General features: G+C 41.9%; 1 protein-coding gene across 2 annotated transcripts in view; it reads left to right on the top strand.

Annotated features, from left to right (window-relative positions):
• The window catches only part of Thsd4 (thrombospondin type 1 domain containing 4), a 590,727-nt gene that overhangs the window by 539,222 nt on the left and 32,723 nt on the right, over positions 1–18,782 (top strand). For both annotated transcript variants that reach the window (XM_047539595.1, XM_047539596.1), the window contains 2 exons: positions 14,780–14,955; positions 17,315–17,411. In XM_047539595.1, coding sequence (XP_047395551.1) covers positions 14,780–14,955; positions 17,315–17,411 — 273 coding nt within the window. The remainder of the gene's footprint in view (positions 1–14,779; positions 14,956–17,314; positions 17,412–18,782) is intronic.

Here is an 18,782-nt window from a genome sequence, read left to right as displayed (position 1 = left end):
ACATGACTATACTACAGTGTGTGTGTTTGTGTAGACATACCCACATTTCCTTAATCCATTAATCTGTTGTTGGGCACCTCGTTGATCCCATACCTTAGCTATTGTGAACAGGATGCAATAACCATGGATATGCAGGTGTCTATTATGTATTCTGGCTTCATCCCCTTTGGATATATACACAGAGAGGACTAGCTGGACCATGTGGTAGTCTATTGTCAGTTTTTTGAGGAACCTCGATACTGTTCTCCATAGTGGCTGTACTAATTTACATTCCACCAGCTGTATGTAAGAGTTCCTTTTTCTTGACAGCCTCACCAGCATGTGTTAATTTGGGGTTTTTTGGATAATGGCCAATCTAACTAGGGTGAGATGATGTCTCATTATAGTATTGACTTGCTTTTCCCTGATACCCACTGGTATTGAGCATTTTCTTCATGTATCCCTTGGCCATTTGTATTTCTTCTTTTGAGAATTATCTATTCAGGTCATTTGCCCATTTTAATTAGATTAATTGTGTAGCTTTTGTTGTTGTTAAGTTTATTGATAGTGGATCAGTTTTGGGATGAATAGCTGGCAAAGATTTTCTCCTTTTCTGTAGATTTCCTCCTCACACTGATGCAGAAACTTTTCAGTTTGGTGTAACTCCACTTGTTAATTTTTGCATTTGTTTCCTGTGCTTCTGGGGTCCTATCCAAAACAGCATTGCCTATACCAATGTCTTGAAGTGTTTCCCCTGAGTTTTGTTCTATAGCTTTAGAGTTTCAGCTCTTGTATGCAGGTCTTTGATCCATTTGAGTTGATTTTTGTACAGGGTGAGAGAGAGGGATCAAACTTCAGTCTTCAACATGTGGATATCCACTTTTCCCTGCACCATTTTTCAAGGTGCTGTCCTTTCTCCATTGTATGTTTTTGGTGCCTTTGTTGAAAATCAGTTGAATATAGGTGCATAGGTTTATTTCTGGGTTCTCTGTTCTGTTGTGCTAGTCTATGTCTCTGTTTCTGTGCTGCCTATGCTCTGTTGTGTATCTCAAAATAAGATGCTGGATACCTCCAGTTTTGTTCTTTTTGATCAAGATTGATCTGCTATTCAGTGTCTTTTGTGCTTCCATATGAGTTTTAGAATTGTTTTTCTAGTTCTGGGAAGAATGTCATTGGTGTTTTGATGGGGATTGCATTGTAATAAAGTTGCATGTATGCTTTTCATATTATCCAGAAACCCCATGCCTAGGTATTTATCCTAGAGAAATAAAAACTATAATTTACACAGAAACCTACACATGAATGTTTAAAGCAGTTTTATTCTGCAGCACCAAAAACTAGAAACAACCCTCAGCTGAATGAAGTGTGGTGTGCCCATACAACGTGGAATACTATTCAACAATAAAGAGAGTAAGCCAATGATACATGCAACATGGATCAATCTCAAATGCATAATGCTGAGTGAAAGAACACAGATGTCACTTTGTTGTGACATTCTGGAAAATGCAAACAAAGGTTTGGAGAAAAGATCAGTGGTTGCCAGGGAAGAGAGATGGGGGAAGGGTTTAACTAAAAAGTGGTAATACAAGAGAATTTTTCAGGGAGATGAAACTCGAGTTTTAAAACATCTCAAGTTCATATAAGTAAAAGTTGTATCACTTTTTGAACCAGCATAATGCCATGATCCTGGTTTAACATTATGTTGAAAAACAAGGTGACCCAGATTTCTCTAGCTAATGAAACCTGGGAAATTTAGCCAAAAAAGGGGTGAAGAAACTGGAGTCAACAATGCCTGAAAGAGTCTTCATCCAAAATCCTATCAGTGAAATCCCTGGGATCCCAAATACTCTCACCGGGGAGGACAGCTCACACAGTCTTTTTGCCAAGCATTAAATTTTCCCTGTTCCAGGGCTGTACAGTGCTACTCTGGCCCTTGGGAGCCGCCCTCATGAGCTGCCTGGGTCTTTCTTATTGTTCACCTCAGGAGCTCCTCATGTCCTCTCCGGGGTTCCAGTAGGTGCTATATTAAGATCATTTTGCCCACACAACCCTCTGTTTCCCCCATGTTGCTCCACTCGGCAGCCATTGCTCTGGGGTTCTGTAAAGGACATGTGGTCTGGCTTACAGAATCTTAGGTGTCATTAATGCCATAATTGAGTGTCTCCCATCTAGCATGGAAGTATGTATTTTGTGTTTTGTAAAAGACTTCTGTGCACAGTGGCACACTCCTGTAATCCCAGTGGCTCAGGAAGCTGAGGCAGGAAGATCAAGAGTTCAAAGTCAGACTCAGCAACGGTGAGGCACTAAGCAACTCAGAGAGACCCTGTCTCTAAATAAAATACAAAATAGGGCTGGGGATGTGGCTTAGTGGTTGAGTGCCCCTGAGTTCAATCCCTAATACCAAAAAAAAAAAAAAAAAGATGTGAGACTTTGTTGTACTATTTTACAGTCCTCTCCCATTACCATAACAACCAGGGTATCATCAGGGAAGAATCAGTCTGTTACTGTAATCTTTGCCACAATTTGGAGATCAAAGTAGATTTTAGATATCATCCTCATCCCACTCCTACCCCAAATAAATTCATTTCTAACTTCTGCCAAGTTGTAAAGAGATTATTTGAGCCATGTTAAGTAATAAATGAGAGATGAATAGATATATTATAGCAGAAGGAAAGTATTAATATTTTAAGGGACCTAACCAAGTTAAAGTATTTATAGATAAACTGGATGTGTACTTGAAAATATTTCTAACCCTGTGAGTAGCTGTTATGTTCAGTTTCCTACACACCCACCATATTTCCTCGTTCCAGTGAGAAATGGAAGAATAGACCATAGAAAAAGTCAGCAAGCCTGGGGTCAAGTCATGGCTCTGGTACTTGTTTGCTGTGTGACTGTAGGCAAGGTACTTAACCTTTCTGAACTTAATTCTTCTCGCCTACAAAACTGTCCCACAGCATTATAAAAAAGTAAGTAAGATAGTTTACATAAGTACTAGAATGTAAGCTCCATGAGGGCAAAAACATTTGGGGGATAATGTGTTTCATTCCCTAGTATGTCCCCAGCTCCTAGGACAGAGCCTAGCACAGCATAGGCAATAAATAGCTATCTGTTGAATGACCATCAGGCAGGCCTCAGGATGGGTTAAGACCTAAAATGGGCATGTTTCAGCAATGTCTATTGCACATAATTTATAGTAAAATTTACAAACAGAATAAACAAGATAAAATGTAGCATAAGGATGGATGCTTAAGTTTTGCCTTGGAATTTTCATTTGTATATATCCTTCTTATGCTTATATTCCATTTATCATGTAGAAGTAAGTTTGAGGCTATTTAAGTAGGCATATGCTTATGTGAATGTGCATGGTCTGCACAGGCGCACCTGGTATTCACAGAATGTGGCCTAGGTATCATGTCACTCATCCTTGCAGTTGTTCGTATCTCAAGTTATCCAAGTCTCCTGAGCAGTTTTCCAACGTGGTGTGCAACAGAAGTGTTTGTTAAAACACAGATTGCTGAATCCACTTCCAGAGGTTCTGATTCAGGACACAGTTTGCATGTTGGTGCTTGGTCCCCAATGTAATGGTGTTGAGAGGTATTGGGGCCTAAGAGAGGAAAGAATAAGGCAGGTGTGGTGGTACACACCTGTAATCCCATCAACCCAGGAGGCTGAGGCCGGAGGATTGCAAATTTGAGGTCATCCCCAGCAATTTAGTGAGACCCTATCTCAAAATAAAAAATAAAAAGGACTGGGGATGTGGTTCAGTGGTTAAGTGCCCCCTGAGTTCAGTCCCCAGTACCAAAAAAAAAAAAAAAAAAAAAAAAAAAAGAGGGAAGAATAATTTTCTTGCAGAAGTAAATTCTCACTCTCATGGGATGGACTGGTTACCATGAAATGTGAGAGTACATTGTCATGAAGCAAGTCTAGCACTTCCCCTCTTGGTCTCACTCACACACCTGCCCACTTCCCCTTCTCCACCATGTTGTGATACAGCCAGGGGGCCCTGGCCAGACACCAGTGCCATGCTGTTTGGACTTTTTTTAGTCACAGAATCATGAGCCAAATAATTCTCTCTTCTTTATATATCACCCAACATCACGTATTTTGTTATAGCAACTCCAAATGGACTAGAAGGTCAAAAGTGTAGCCTGAGAATTTTTATTGTTACCAAGTTCTCAGATGTTGCCAATACTGTAAGTCTAAGGATCTCGCTTTGAAAACCATGGTTCTATATCTAGGCCACAGTAACTAGGCCCATCCATATCTTGGTGCTCAGTGCCCCAACTGCAGCTGCAGACTCAGATGGAGTTAAGTCCATTTCAAGCTCCACATTGTATTCCTTAACCCAATTTAGAAAGGAAATGAAAGTAGAGATTTAAAAAATATCTATGTTCTTGGACTCTTTGAGTGATTACTTCCAGAGGAAAGAAGACTTTCCTCCCAGAGAAGGTAAAAAGTTCTGGAAGCAACTATAGAGTTAGAGAGGGAACAAGAATGACTGGACATTAATGGTTCTTAAGCTTGGTGATAGACTCATGAGAATTTGTTGGTTTGAAATTTTCCAATAAAAAAATTTTCAACCAAAATTAGATTATAGAGGGGCCTAGCATAGGACAATGAAAGTGTTAACTTTGCAAACTGACTAGAGATGAATCCACTTCAGTAGTGCTACTTACACTTTCCCAATAAGCCCATAGTAGCCTCAGAAAGTTAATCCTCACCTGGGAATAAGGAGTTAATCCCAGGTTATTCTACCCCAAATCAACATTTGCTTGAAATCTTGTGTATTATCTTCAAAATGTGATTTTACATTTGAGTTTGCATCCATTTGATTCTATCTACAAATAATGTTTTAAAGTACTATTATTACAGGAATGTTCCCTACCCATTCAAACTGTGAGTGGATGAGCTGCCATCCTTGAATGTGTGACCTTGTAACTCCAGAGACATCAGTGTTCAGTCTTGTAGGAGTGACATGTGCAAGAGTCGTAACCTGACAGAGTAACAGGAATTTCTTTCTGTACATTTGCTCCAAAAGGAAATTAAAATTGATATTCAGTTATTGCTTAGAGTTCTCATACTCAAAAAACACCCAAGTTTGTGTTCATTTGTGTCTCTACAACCAACTCTCGTGTTATGTTAGCATCCAAGGACCTCCTGTGTGTCTTAGATTGACAGCTGCTGCCATGACCAATTTACTAGTCCAGCATGAATCAGCACCATCGTCTTGAGGTCCTCAGTGACTGTGATGGTTGGTTACAACTCTGGATGGGCTCTGGAATTTATTTCCCTCATGATTTTGCCTCTTTTCATTGGACTTAAGCTGATGCTTCAAACTTCCACTTTTAGTCACCAATTTTTGTAATTAAAAACAAATACCCAGATCCCCAGCATTGAGTGGTTTTGGGTTGTACAGTGCCTGGAACAGAAATGGAATTAAGTATAGTTGTGTACTGATGTATTCTTTAAAATTAGAGCAAGTATTTAGAGAGGAATGTGGGAGCCATTTGTGTGTGTGTGTGTAAAATCATAGACAAATATTTTGGTTCATAATAAAATAAAATGCGAAATACTAGCTGTCTCATGATATTGAAAATCAACCCTTCTGAGTATCCCCCAGTGTCATCCCAAATGAACCCCAGGCTTGGTGCTAAGGATTTGGAATTAGGCCCTGAGGATTTTTTTTTTTTTTTTTTTTTTTTTTTTTTTTTTTTTTGGCTATTTGGAATAGATCTATTGAATTTTAAAATTCTGGCTTCAAATATTGGTGTTTTACTCAGATGCAAGCCAACTTCAGTAGCCATCAGTCCACAGCCACCAAATATTACAACCCCGAAGCACACATGAATTAGATAACAGGGATCTGTATTCATTTCCTGGAGCTGCCATAACAAAATTCCACAAACTGGGTGCCTTAAAACACCAGAAATTCATTTTCTCGAGCTCTGGGATCCAGGTGTCGGCAGGGTTGGTTCCCTGGTGGGAGGCCTGAGGGAGAATCCCTCCATGAGCCCTGGCTCATGGCTGCCTGACTCCAGCCTCTGCCTGTGTTGTCAAGCAGCCTTCTCTGTGCATCTCTCTGTCTGTCTGTCCAAATTGCCCTCTTTCTTAAGGACACCAGCCACATTGAACTTAGGGTTCATCCAGTAGGACCTCATCTTCTTCACTTGATTCCATTTGCAAAGACCCTGTCACATTCAGGGCTTTGCGTGGATGGGTTTTGGAAGGACAGAATTCAAGTCAGTCCAGTATCTTTGCGGCTCTGCAGTTACACAGAAACACACACAGCTGTGCAGTAGTGTCTGTCTCGTGCTTCTTTTGGTCGAGCACTTTCCTATTTTGTAGAGTGGGGTGTGTGTGTGTGTGTGTGTTATTGTTTGTTGTTGTTGTTGTTTTGTTTCTTTGACCTATTGTAACGACCAGTACTTTAAATTTCAGCCAACAGTACTGGTGGGGCAGGGCCTGGCCAGCGAGTTACCCTGCCCGGCTGTGGGGCACATCTGACGGCAGGATAGCACCATCCACCTGACCACCACCACCTTCCTCCCGAAGTCAGGCAGGGCCCACCCGCCCCTTGGGGATTGCCCACTTGATGAATGTGCAGAACGATTCTTTTCTCTTCTGGTGCGTTCTGATCACCTTGTGGAATCCTTGAATCTCCACATGGAGGATCCTTCATGGGAACCTGTTTTTTGGACAGCTGTTCTCTTCCCTGGTTGTGCCCAGAGGATGCCTCCTTGGGTGTCTATTGCTGCAATTTGTATCCAGGCAAGGACGCTGATTAAATACTTCTCCTCTTGCTATTGAGGGGTTTGCTGTTTTTCAAAATCAGCCCTCTTGGCTTCTGGTATTTTCCAACACCCAACAAGTTCTCACTAAATACCCATTCCTTCCTGACACTGAGGATCATAAAGAGAAAGTTTAAAAGTCAGTCCCGCACTAGGAGGCTAGATAGGTAAACCAAGGAAAGTATACACTGTGCAATACCCTGCGGCAGTTAGAAAATGATTACCTAGACGTCCCTGACCACAACCAAGACAGGTCTCAAAGCAGTAACGTTTATGTAAGTTTTATAACATGTATCATATAGCTGATCATCGGGACTGGCAGGGCAATGACAAGGGAACCCAGAATAAAGGGGAAAATAAAATGAGAGAGGCAAACTCCTACAGCAAAAGCACCATGAGCTAAAGAGTCTGATGAGTCCCACTTTCTGCTCTTGAGGTTTGTGGGGGGTGGGGTGCTTAGGCAGAGCATAGACACTAAAGAGAGAACAGCATGAGACCTAGGAATAAATGCACTGTTAAATGACCAGTACTTGAACAAGACCTGCAGGATAAGCCTGGGACTCTGGCATTATTCAGCAACATCTGCTGAGTGTCTATTAGTTAAAGTACTAAATAAGACAAGGATCTTAGCCTATGAAAAATCACAGTAGAAGTTTCGAAAAAGCAAAGGCATAAATTACCGTCATTTTCTGTACTTGACTGAGTCAAAACAAGGGGGCTGTGTGAGATGACTGCAGGTTAGGTCAAATTACGAAAGACCTTGACTATGAATCAGAGGAGGATGGACTTTATCTTTTAGGCATAGAAACTTAGGGGTAGAGGAAATGGGTATTTCTGGAAGATTAACCTAGGGTAGCATCCAGGGAGGTCCATGATCAGGCTTCTGCTATAGTCCAAATGGGAGGCTAAGACAACTTTGACGTGAGAGGTGACTAGGCAGGAGAGGAAAGAGAGGGAGACCAATGTGGCAGCAGTTTAAAGGAGGTGATATGTCTAGTGAGTGACTAGCTAGGGAGGAAGAAAAATAGAGAAGAGTCACAGAAGACCGCCAAAACAGGAGTCTGAAAAATGGGAGAATTTTTTTAAAGGAGGTGATCAAGAAGCAGGCTACGTTGGGACAAGAAAGATACTGGGTTTATCGCTAAACGAATTGAGCTATAAGAGACCCATTGGAGGAATCATCCTCCTGGAATTTCCCCTAAAGTGCATACGTAACTTTCCCTGCTGTGGCAAGTGGACAGTTGAACTTATAGAGGAGAGCATGGCGTGGGCAGGTGCTGTCCTCGAGCAGGAAGAGATGTGACACATATTCAGGGACCCATTTGTGATATGAATGAACATTTGGACTTCAGACTCTAGAATCTACCCATCTTCCTACTCTGCAGCCATGGTTAGCTCCTACCCCCAGATCTCAGCTGCACTGATCTGATCAGAAACCGTTCATGCCTCCCCTGTGCCCATAGTCAAGCCCTCACAAGCTGCCCAGGTCTTCCCTTCACCTACAGCAGGGCTTCCTATTCCACCCCCCAGGACTCCTCCAGTCACACCAGTCCACCATCCCTCCAAGGCCCGCTCCTCCCAGCCTCTACCTTTGTCTCTTCTGTTCTCAGTGCGCCTGCCCCTGTCCTCTGTCTGGTGAACCACAGCTCACAGTGCGGATCCTGATTCAGATGCCCCGGCTCCCCAGATCCTTTGTATTCCTTGAAAATGTCACCATCACTCTCTTTGTGCTATGTTGGCCCAAGGAGTCAGAGCTCCCAAAGACATGGGCTGTGTCCTCTCTTTTCAGGTCCCCAACACTTCTTTGCACAATTATTTTCGTACTTAAACCATAGGATCTATTTCATACAACCTTACTTGAGACTTAAAAATGCACAAACTTTCTTTAAAGTCAGTAAATATTAAAGGAAATTTGGAGTCAAAATAAATCAGATGTTTGGATATTTTAAGGAATAAGAACTAGCCATACCTAACTCATTTAGCAATGAAATATGAACAAAGCTTTGGCCTTTCTATGTATCTAAACTCCTCCCAACCTGGGATTATAGAGTGCCAGAAAGCAAGCCAACCTTCTTTCTCTGGTAAGCTTATGATTGCCATCCAAATGTGTGACATCACAGTGTAGACAATCACTCAGGCTCAAGTTTATCCAACTCAGAATGCCAAAGTGAATCCAAACTGAAAAATTACTGTGTGATAGGTGTGCATATATGCTTAACAGAAACCATGATTTGAACATTATATCAAACTGGACCCAGTCTGCCTAAGAAGATACATTTACTTTGTTGTCTTAAACAGAATTTTTATGTATCATTGCATATGTTTACCATGTTGGTCCAGAGGAGAGGAGGACATTTTTGAGATTAGAATTCTTAAATAGGAATATTCTGATATGACCAAGACTCCTTGGCAATCTATGGACAATGTTCAAATTCATAAAATAAATGGAAGAGTACAAAGGAAACCAATTATATTGAAATATAATTATAAAAATATTTTTTAAAAAATAAATTTTACATTAAAATAATGTGATTTTTTAACATTAAAATAGGAGATACATGGGAGGGTCTAATAATTATCGCAATTTTAAGTAGTGATGAGTTTTAAATAAAATTTCAAAATACCTATAACATCTGTAATACTGGCGACAAAAGTCACAGTACATACACTTATGGTTTGTTGCTGACATTGATAACAGAAGGAAATGCTAAATATCTATTGGAGGCTGTTAAAATAAAGATGGAATCCATAGACCCCTCCAAGGCGGTCATATGAAGTTTATAGTCATATTCCATTCTCAGACTTCCCAGATTAGCTAATGCTGTCTGAGTCACTTGGGTGCGTGCCCACACGTAGGCTTCCATGGTGGCTTGTGGAACAGACCGGGATGGCAAAGGAACCAGCTCCAGGCCTTCTGTTGCCATTGTGACAGTGGTCAGTGATGTCTGCTCATTTTGACCTGGGACTTGTTTTGCTACTTCCTGGACAGAACTGCTGAAACATTAATAAGGTTGGGATTTTGTCACTAGGAAGAATTTAACCTTTGTTTCTCAAAGGAAGAAACAGATAGCTAGTTCACAGAGATCTGTTTATTAAATGGAAATCACCTTCTTTTTTTTGGTGGGGGGTGGGTACCAGGGATTGAATTCAGAGGCACTCAGTCCCGAGCCACATCCCCAGCCCTATTTTGTATTTTTTTTTTTTTTAATTTAGAGACAGGGCCTCACTGAGTTGCTTGGGGCCTCGCTAAGTTGCTGAGGCTGGCTTTGAACTCTCTATCCTCCTGCCTCAAGTTCCCAAGGTGCTGGGGTTACAGGTATGCACCCGGCAAAGGAATCACATTCTTCATATGGTTGTAGGAGCAAAGGGTTTGATCATTATCTATAGTGGGCATTAAGATTGTGGCATCAGGAATCAGTTCTCAGGGCTGGGGATATAACTCAGTTGGTAGAGTGCTTGCCTCACATGCACAAGGCCCTGGGTTCAATCCCCGGCACCACAAAAAAAAAAAAGAATCAGTTCTCATAAGAATCAGTGCTTGCATATATAGACTATTCCTGTATGATTCTTAGAGAAGGGTTCTGTTGATACAGATATTTAGACCCAAAGTATATGCCTGGAACTGACTACTAAAACTGAAATGAAACCCAAATGTCAAGCAAGAGTAAAGATTTCCTCACATTGACAGAGCTATGAGGTTTCCTCTTGATCAGGCAATACCAAAGCTTGGTCTTCACTAGACACACCCTCTAGCAAGAGCCACGGGCCACCTGCATCTTTTGCGAGGGGGTTCTGGACAACATTACTGGTCCTGGAACTGCTTACAGACATATAAATTGTAGATGCAGCTGTTTTCTATATGCAAGGCCAGGTGGGGGCTAGATTTGGAGCTGTTTCAGAAGCCAGCCCATGCCATGTGGAATTGGGACCACATTTGCTAAAAATGTGATTTTAAAATCATTTGCTATTGTCTGGTTAAATACTCATCTAACCCTTTAGAGAGGCTGTGTGGGTAGTAGTAGTCAATGGTAAGAAGGTTCAGGGTCTCACTGTTTTATTTCCTAGGGTAGCTCCTGTAGCTTTCTCCTGTGTAGTGTTTCAAATAGTTCTTTAATGGACTTTTTAGTTTCCAGATAATAACCTCTTCTACAAAATTGCCATTCCCAGCAATAAAATCTTAGCCAGAAACTATCTCAAGTCTAAGCTTTTTTATGCTGTGAATGGGATTTTAAGGAGAAGCTATTAAAAGGTGGGAAATGACTATACCCCACAGGAGTATTTCTGTTTGGACCATGTTCTTTATATCAATTAAAAATGTTTAAGTTTTAATGAAAGTAATATATGCATATGGGAAAACAAATTTTAAAAGGTAGTAAAATGATAAAATGGGAAATAAATGTCTCCTTTCTCATTCCCCATCCCAACTTAAGTTCCAGTTCCCATCTCCAAAAGTTAACAGTTTTATAACCAGGCTATTATAAAATAGTTTCATGTGCATATTATAGATATAATCTTTTATATAAAAGTATACACAAATGGGGTCATACCAAAACACCGTTTTATTTTAAAATGTATCACAGAGTTCTCTCCACACCCATGTATACATATCACCTCATCTTCTTTAGGGCCACTTGGTCCTTCGTTGTGTGAATATCTAGCATTATAATTTATTTAAGCAATCTTTTACTGAGAGGAATTTAAGTTGCTTTTGGTTTTCTCTATTTTAAAAGATCTGCAGCAAATATCTTCATTGAAAATATTTTTGTATACTTATACCAGTGTAATCAAATTGCCCTCCATGTGGCTAAATATGTTCAAAACTGGCAATAGTATTTTTTTTTATGTTTGCCAACCTGGTGGCTCAAAAATATCTCACTGTGGTTTTGATTTGCATTTCTTAAATTATAGGTAAGGCAAAACAACATTTTGTTTGCTTATAGTGTACTTGTACGTGGTTTTCTGTGAATCACCTACTTATCTTTCTTGACCTGTCTTTCATTTGAGCATTCTACCTTTTTCAGCAAATATATATTAAGAACTTACTCTGTGAGGACTATGCTGAGCCCTATCAGTGAATAAATACTACAGTCTTTGCCCTCTGGGAACTTACAATGTCCTGGGAAATAAACATTAATCAAATAGTTTTGTGGATAGGTTTATATGCAAACTGAGTTAAAGGTTTTGAAGGAAGCCTCCTGCATCTTGTAAAGCACACCAGGGAGATGCAGGCAGGACAGGATGGGAAAAGACCTACCCAGGGCAGCCAACATCTAAGGAATGAACAGGATTTAGAGTTGGGGCACCATTTCCAGAAAAAAAGAACAGCATTGTGAAGAAAACATGATGTCTTTGATGAACTAATACCATAGAACAGAGCACAGAGAGACAGGTGAGGTTGGGGCTACATCAGCTGGGTATAAAAAATGACTGGGCTTGCTTTATTTTTACCTCTTAGATTTAATGAAAGTCATTCAAGGAGTTTGAGCCATTATTGGTGATCCAATCTGAATTCTGAGAAGAAGAAAAAAAAATCATGTCTGGCTGAGAAAAAGAAAAGAAGAAGATCAATTAGAAGGTTCTTGAATGAGTCCAGATGAGATCTGATAGTATCTTGGCCCTGGATTTTGGAAGTGCACATGAAGAGAAGTAGATGGTTCAAGAAATATGGAGGAGGTTAAATAAAATCTTAAGATGGATTAGATACAAGAGGTAAAGAAGGGAGAATGAACCTAAGGAGTATCCTAGGGTTCTAGTTAGGTGGATGGTGGTACAATTTCCCGGAATCAGAAACTGAAAGGTTCAGCAGGAGTTCAGCCTTAAGACACCCAAGCAAAGTTGTCATGTAGGCAATTAGATGTAAAAGTCTGGGACCAGAGGCAAAGTCTGGCTGGGAACTAACTTTGGAAGTCACCAGCATGTACTAATTGAAGCCGTGGCATAGATGAACTTTCTCAGAAAAGGAATACAGAGCCCATGGCAGCTACTCTCAATCCTAAGGAATGCTAATATTTAGTGACCATGTAGAGAGCAATGAAACAGAAAATAGAATGGGTTCATAGCAGGAGGAAAGCAAGCTGAGTGTAGGATCCCAGAATCAAGCAGGAGAGTGTTGCAGTTCATTGAAGGAATGCTCAGGACTGCTTCTTCATCTAGGAAGAGGAGACCTGGAAAATAACCATTAGATTTAGAGCATGCAGATCTTGGTGACATTCATTTGAATTTTTTCAACGAAATAATGGGGGCAAGAGCCAGATTGGAGATGGTTGAGGAATTAGTGGGAAGTGTAGAAATGGAAGTACTGTCTGGATCACTCTCAAGAAATGTGGTTCTTACTTTAAAAAAAATTATTTTAATTAAAAAAAAATAACAGTTTCAAACCTGTCCCTTCTTTGCCATTCAGTCAGCTGAACTGATTTTATAACCAAGTATTCTGAGCTCCCTGCTGTGCTCTCCCAGTAGCCATGGCAACCAGCCAGTCAAGGGTGGTGTGTGCAGGGGAAGACGCCTGAGTTTGGAGACTCTTCTGCCCCCTCGTGAAGCTTCTGCCTGTGTAGACCTGGTGTCTGGGAAGACCCATCATAGAAATGCTGCTGAAAGTGGATATAAGAAAGAAAGAGTCCTTATATTTTTGTGATACCTACTGAAAGATTTAAGGATCAATAAGATCTGGGATTTGCAAAATGAAACAAGATAAGCCTTAAGTTGGGCATTTTTGAAGCTTGTTGATGTATATGTGGGGATTTATTGTACTATTCTACTTTTATGAATAAAATTTTTGTACTAAATTTAAAAAATTTAAATAAGGATATTCTATAAAATGAAGGTACAAAGAGCCAGTGGCCATCCCAGGTCCACTACATAGTACACTCCATTTAAAACTGGAACATCTCTAAGCCCAATCCACCATTGACTTGTTGGTTTTAGGGTGTCAGATGGATCTGAGAAAATTCTACTTTCTTCTCCACTGATCTAAACACCTTGTTCCTTGCCCCTTTTCTCCTTTATCACCTCCCTCCTGAGTGTGATTTCAAAGCACAGACCTGTCACTCTGGTCCTCATGAACTTCAACAAGTCCCCTCATATCTCTGAAACCATCTCTGAAAAAATGAGGATAATACATCTGCTTAGCAATGTTGTAAGGATGACATTAGCACAGCCCACAGCCTCAATGCCCACAGAAGTTAGCTGACCGGGTATAGAAGAAACACTCATGCAACCCTCTGGTCCTGTCTTGAGCTTTGCCATCATTAGTAGACATAGAAATATAAAGAAAGAAAAGTTCTGTTCTACTGGGGAAAAAAAGGCAAGCAGGATACTAAGTGATATAAATCATATTAATAAACAAATGAGTAATCAACTGAGACTTAGCCTCAGTGTTGAGGAGCAATAGACAGTGCTGAGGAGTGGGGTACATCAGAGCACACAGATTCCCTATAACAAGTCAGTTCTCCTAGGCTCCAGCTGGTCACCACCAGCAAATGTGGAACCAATGCTACATGTCTTCCTGCTTTACAGGAAAAGTTAGAACTCTAAATTCTTATATAAATTCTCCCAATTCTCAAATTTGGGCTCAATTATTTTAAAAGAGAAACACTTCATAAGCTACATCAAGCCTATCTACAGGCCAGAATCAGAGACCGGGCTGCCCGTGGGCAATCTCTCACCTGGATAACGGCATATAACACAACTTCATTGCCCTTCCTCCTCTTTTTGTCTTCCTCCCTTTCTTCTTTCCTTTTCCCTTTCTGCATCCTCTTCTCCCAAACGCTCCCATCCTTCATGCCTATACCAAGTCCAAGTGGTAGAGGGGAATGGAGAGGGTTAAAAATGGTGGAAGCCCCAGGGGATGTGTTCTCAATGCCTAATCCTGGTCAGTCGTGTGGATCAGCACGCGGGTACAGAGGCCTGTACCGAAACCCCGGATAGAGGAATAGGCCAGCGGCTGGAGGAGTGAATCCAGTTTCTTGTGCATATCCGGCTGATCTGAGGGACTGTCTGGTTTTTCTCCACAGCCTTACGAAGTCGTTCTGGCCGCTCCATTATCAATGGGAACTGGGCGATTGACCGTCCCGGGAAATATGAGGGCGGAGGGACCATGTTCACCTACAAGCGTCCAAATGAGATTTCGAGCACTGCTGGAGAGTCCTTTTTGGCCGAAGGTCCCACTAACGAGATCTTGGATGTCTATGTGAGTTTGGATGGTTCTGGACTGTTCTCTAGATTTTGTATCTGGTTGCTTCCAAAGAACACACTTAGAACAAATAAGCAATAAATCATTGCCTGGGCTCAATAAAATCATTTGCATGGAGCCCATTGGAGATACCCCTTAAATGCTTGGCATTCATTGCTGCCATTTACCCCTGAATGCACCTCACTCATAGAAACTTTAAACTCTACCAGATGCTTAGTACCCTCAGAGTTTATTGACCCAGTAAAACCAATTTTACTTGTTGAACCAAATCAGAGGCAAACATATCCTTTATTTCATGAGCACTGGATCTCCTCCAGGAACTTCCCTCCTAATGCTAATTTGGCATGTTTTCTTTTCATGGCAAAGAAAGCAAATGCCAAATGCACAAAACTGCTCCTTGCTCCCAGCCCTCTTCAAACTCTGCTAAAGCAAATGGAGAAACCAGCACTCCAGACCACTCCAGATAAAACAATAAAGCTTAGAGCAACAATATGGAGGTTTACTAGAAGTTCCCTGCTTCACAAAAGAGAACTGTGATTTACTTTACTTAAAACTAAAATTCAAGTTACCCAAGAGTTTTAAAAGATCCCTGTTTTTTTAAAAGTAACAACTAGAATCCAGTCTTCTGAAAAGATCAGGAAATAAAGGGTGACAAGAAATAAAAGCTTAAAATTACATTTGGATAAAAAGAATGCGCTCACCCATAAATATACATACTCTTACTGTCCCCAAAGCCATGCTGGTCTACATAATATTTGCTGGGTCAGAGTTTTAGAAATATAATTAATTGCATTGTGATTATTTCTCCCACTCTACAATTCTGTGTCTATTCCTCTTGGGTCTATGTAGTGGACTAGAAATTACAAAGAAAGCCTTGTTATAGTCAATTTGGGTTTTTGGGTTTTTTTTTTTTAAGCTGTCCATTTGGTGGGTTGACTCTGGGTAAATTTGAAATGGTATCAGAGACTAGGGTTGTGAAAGGTCTGCTGTGGGTGGTCTGGGAAAGTCAGCCAACAATAATTTCATAACAGGACAAGGCTTGGACTGGCAGAAGAGACGCAGGAGAGGAGTTGGGGCAGAAACAGTGTGTGAAAGGGAAGTGAAGGGATTGGGGTAGACAGCAGGAACTCACAACTGTGTCTTTCAGGGCTCTCTGCTCACTGCCCCGTTCCCACACAACACCCATGAGTTGTGGGATCTGTTCGTGGTGTAGGAAGCTCCTTGCTTCTCATGTCTGCCCTCCTTTGGGTGACTGAGGGGATGGAGACCCACTCCCCAAGAAGGCAGGGGCGAGAGATGATGTTATAAACAGGAAGGACAGGCCCAGCACCCCCATGCAAGAGCAAGTCAACGGTACCTGTAGGAACCCAGGACCTAAGAAACCAACTGAGATTCTCACCTCCTCCTTCTCCAGATGAAGAAATCAAAAACTGTGGGATTCAGAGACTTGTTCTGGGTGATACAGGTGCCAGCTGGAGAGCCACTTCATAAAGCACCCAAGATGGGAATATCAAAACATGGCGGCATCTCCTTGCTTGTCTCATTTAATGTAAATCCTTGTTCTTTTTCTTCATTGAGCCTAAGCCCTGCCTCCCCCCATGACAGTCATAGGCTTGAAGACTTTGTGCTCCAAAGACGATAGGGAGGGGCTTACTCCAGGGACCGTGCTCCCGTACATTGTGTCCTCATCCCACACCCTCTTCCAGGGCTGACTTCCACCAGCCTCCTGCTTGCTGTCCTATGTCTTTGTCACTGGTTCCTGAAAGAATATGACTCAGGAACCTTTTTTCTGACCCCATCTCTTTGTGATTCTAGATCATGCCATAGATGAAAAGGGGGTGGGACCCAGAAAGCCAACAAGAGGCAGGCCTTGAGCCAGCCTCCCAGCCAAGTAGAGCACTTTAAAGAAACCTAATGCTCCAGGCCTGCTCTGTTTGCATGCTGTGTCTCACCACCTAGTGTTCAAGCAGGTTCTCCTGCAGCATAGACATATTTATCTATATGGGACATATAGAGAGCACTGAGCAAATTCAAAGCCATGGCCTAGAATGGCCAGAAGCCAACTGAAAGGTTATGCTATTGTTCCTTCCATCTTCCTATTTGGTATTTGTGAAATCTTGACTCTTAGCCTAGTTTGCTTCTGATCTGCTCATGAATGAAGTTCTTCATTCTTCAGATGATGAGAAGCCATCTGGAAATAACTTGGTTTAATCTGCCAAAGGGTCACTAACATTACTAGATGTGACTGAACCTTCTCATGTGGCAGCAGTGCTACTCGTACCGTTGAAACCCAAACCAGCAGGAAAGGGGATGCACATGTCTGCCACAGCGGTGACACTGACTTTTCTGTCATCAGATGATACACCAGCAGCCCAACCCAGGAGTCCACTACGAGTATGTTATCATGGGAACCAATGCTATCAGCCCTCAGGTGCCGCCTCACAGGAGACCAGGTAAAATCCCTTGTTTTGCCACCAAGCACTGAGACACTTCCTTTTAAAGGCCTCTCTCCCTTCTTGTGCTTCCTCTCTCTCAGTCAACACAGAGAAAACCATGAGCATATATTTCAAACTCAGTGGGCCTTAATATCATGGCATAATTTACCACAAGTATTAAGTCTTACTGATAAGATGGTTTTGTTCACTTAATTCAAGTGAGGTGAACATCCGGGTCTGCCTTTCTAATCCAGCATTTTGAGATTTCGCACATTAATTTCCTATGGCAACTGTAGCAAATTACCTCCAACTTAGTGACTCAGAATGAGACAGACTCACTATTTTACAGCTACAGAGGTCAGAAGTCCAGAAGGGATCTCACTGGGCCAGAGTCAAGGTGTGAGCAGGGCCAGGGCCAGGCTCACTCTGGATGCTCCCGGGAGAACCCATTCCCCTGGTTGTGCAGCCTGAAGCACCTACTGCCTTCCTTGGTTCCTGGTCCCTTCCTCTACCTTCACACAAGCACATAGCACCTTCAAATCTCTCTGACTCTAGCTCTCTTCTGCCATCACATCTCCTCTAAGTCTCATCCTCCTGTCTCTTTTCTTTTTAAGGACCTTTAAGATTACAGAGCCCTGCCCCGCTCCCCTTATAATCCTGGATAATCTGTCCATCTCAAAATCTTTAATCACTTCCTCAGAGTCCCTTTTGCCATATGAGGTAATAAGTTTCACAGGTTCCAGGAATTAGAACATGGACCTGCTTGGGGGCAGGGTGGATTATCTGTTTACTACATGTCATTTCTCTTGGTCCCCTGATGCTTCTGTTAATAACAGTTTGACCTATCAAAAAAGGATCACAAGCTGACACCCAATGACCCACCTGACAGCTTCCCAAAGGGACAAAGTGGTGGTGCTGGGTATGGTGCTACTCTCTGCAGACATGGTCCCACGAGGTGATGAGCGAGCCCACCACCCAGAGAGACTGTGGAAATGCCTCAGACTAATCACTCACATGCACTGAGTTTTGCCAATGGTGCTCAGAGGCAGATGCTATAGTTAGCCTCCATTTAAGAGTAAGGAATGGAAGCTGCAGGAAATCGAGCTACTTGTCCAAGTTCCACACCAGGGTAGTAACCTCAGGCTGGCCTATGTGACCACCCTGTGCTATTATACTGCCTGGAAGTTACCTGGTCCAGCACCTGTCCTAGGAAGAGAGGAAACAGGTGCCAGACCTGGCCTGTCCATCCCTCTGTGGGCTACAGGTTGGATGACTAAGCTCTCTGATGGCCACGGACTAGGGAGGAGCCCCCTGGCTGCCTGGAGACAGTATGTGGTAGGTGCCCAGCACATGGGGTAGGGGTGTTGTCCAAATTCCAGGTCAGCACAA

This window comes from Sciurus carolinensis, chromosome 2 (assembly GCF_902686445.1).
Source record: "Sciurus carolinensis chromosome 2, mSciCar1.2, whole genome shotgun sequence".
Lineage (NCBI taxonomy): Eukaryota > Metazoa > Chordata > Mammalia > Rodentia > Sciuridae > Sciurus > Sciurus carolinensis.
Note: the sequence above shows the minus strand (reverse complement) of the source record. Positions and strands in the feature narration are given on the sequence as shown.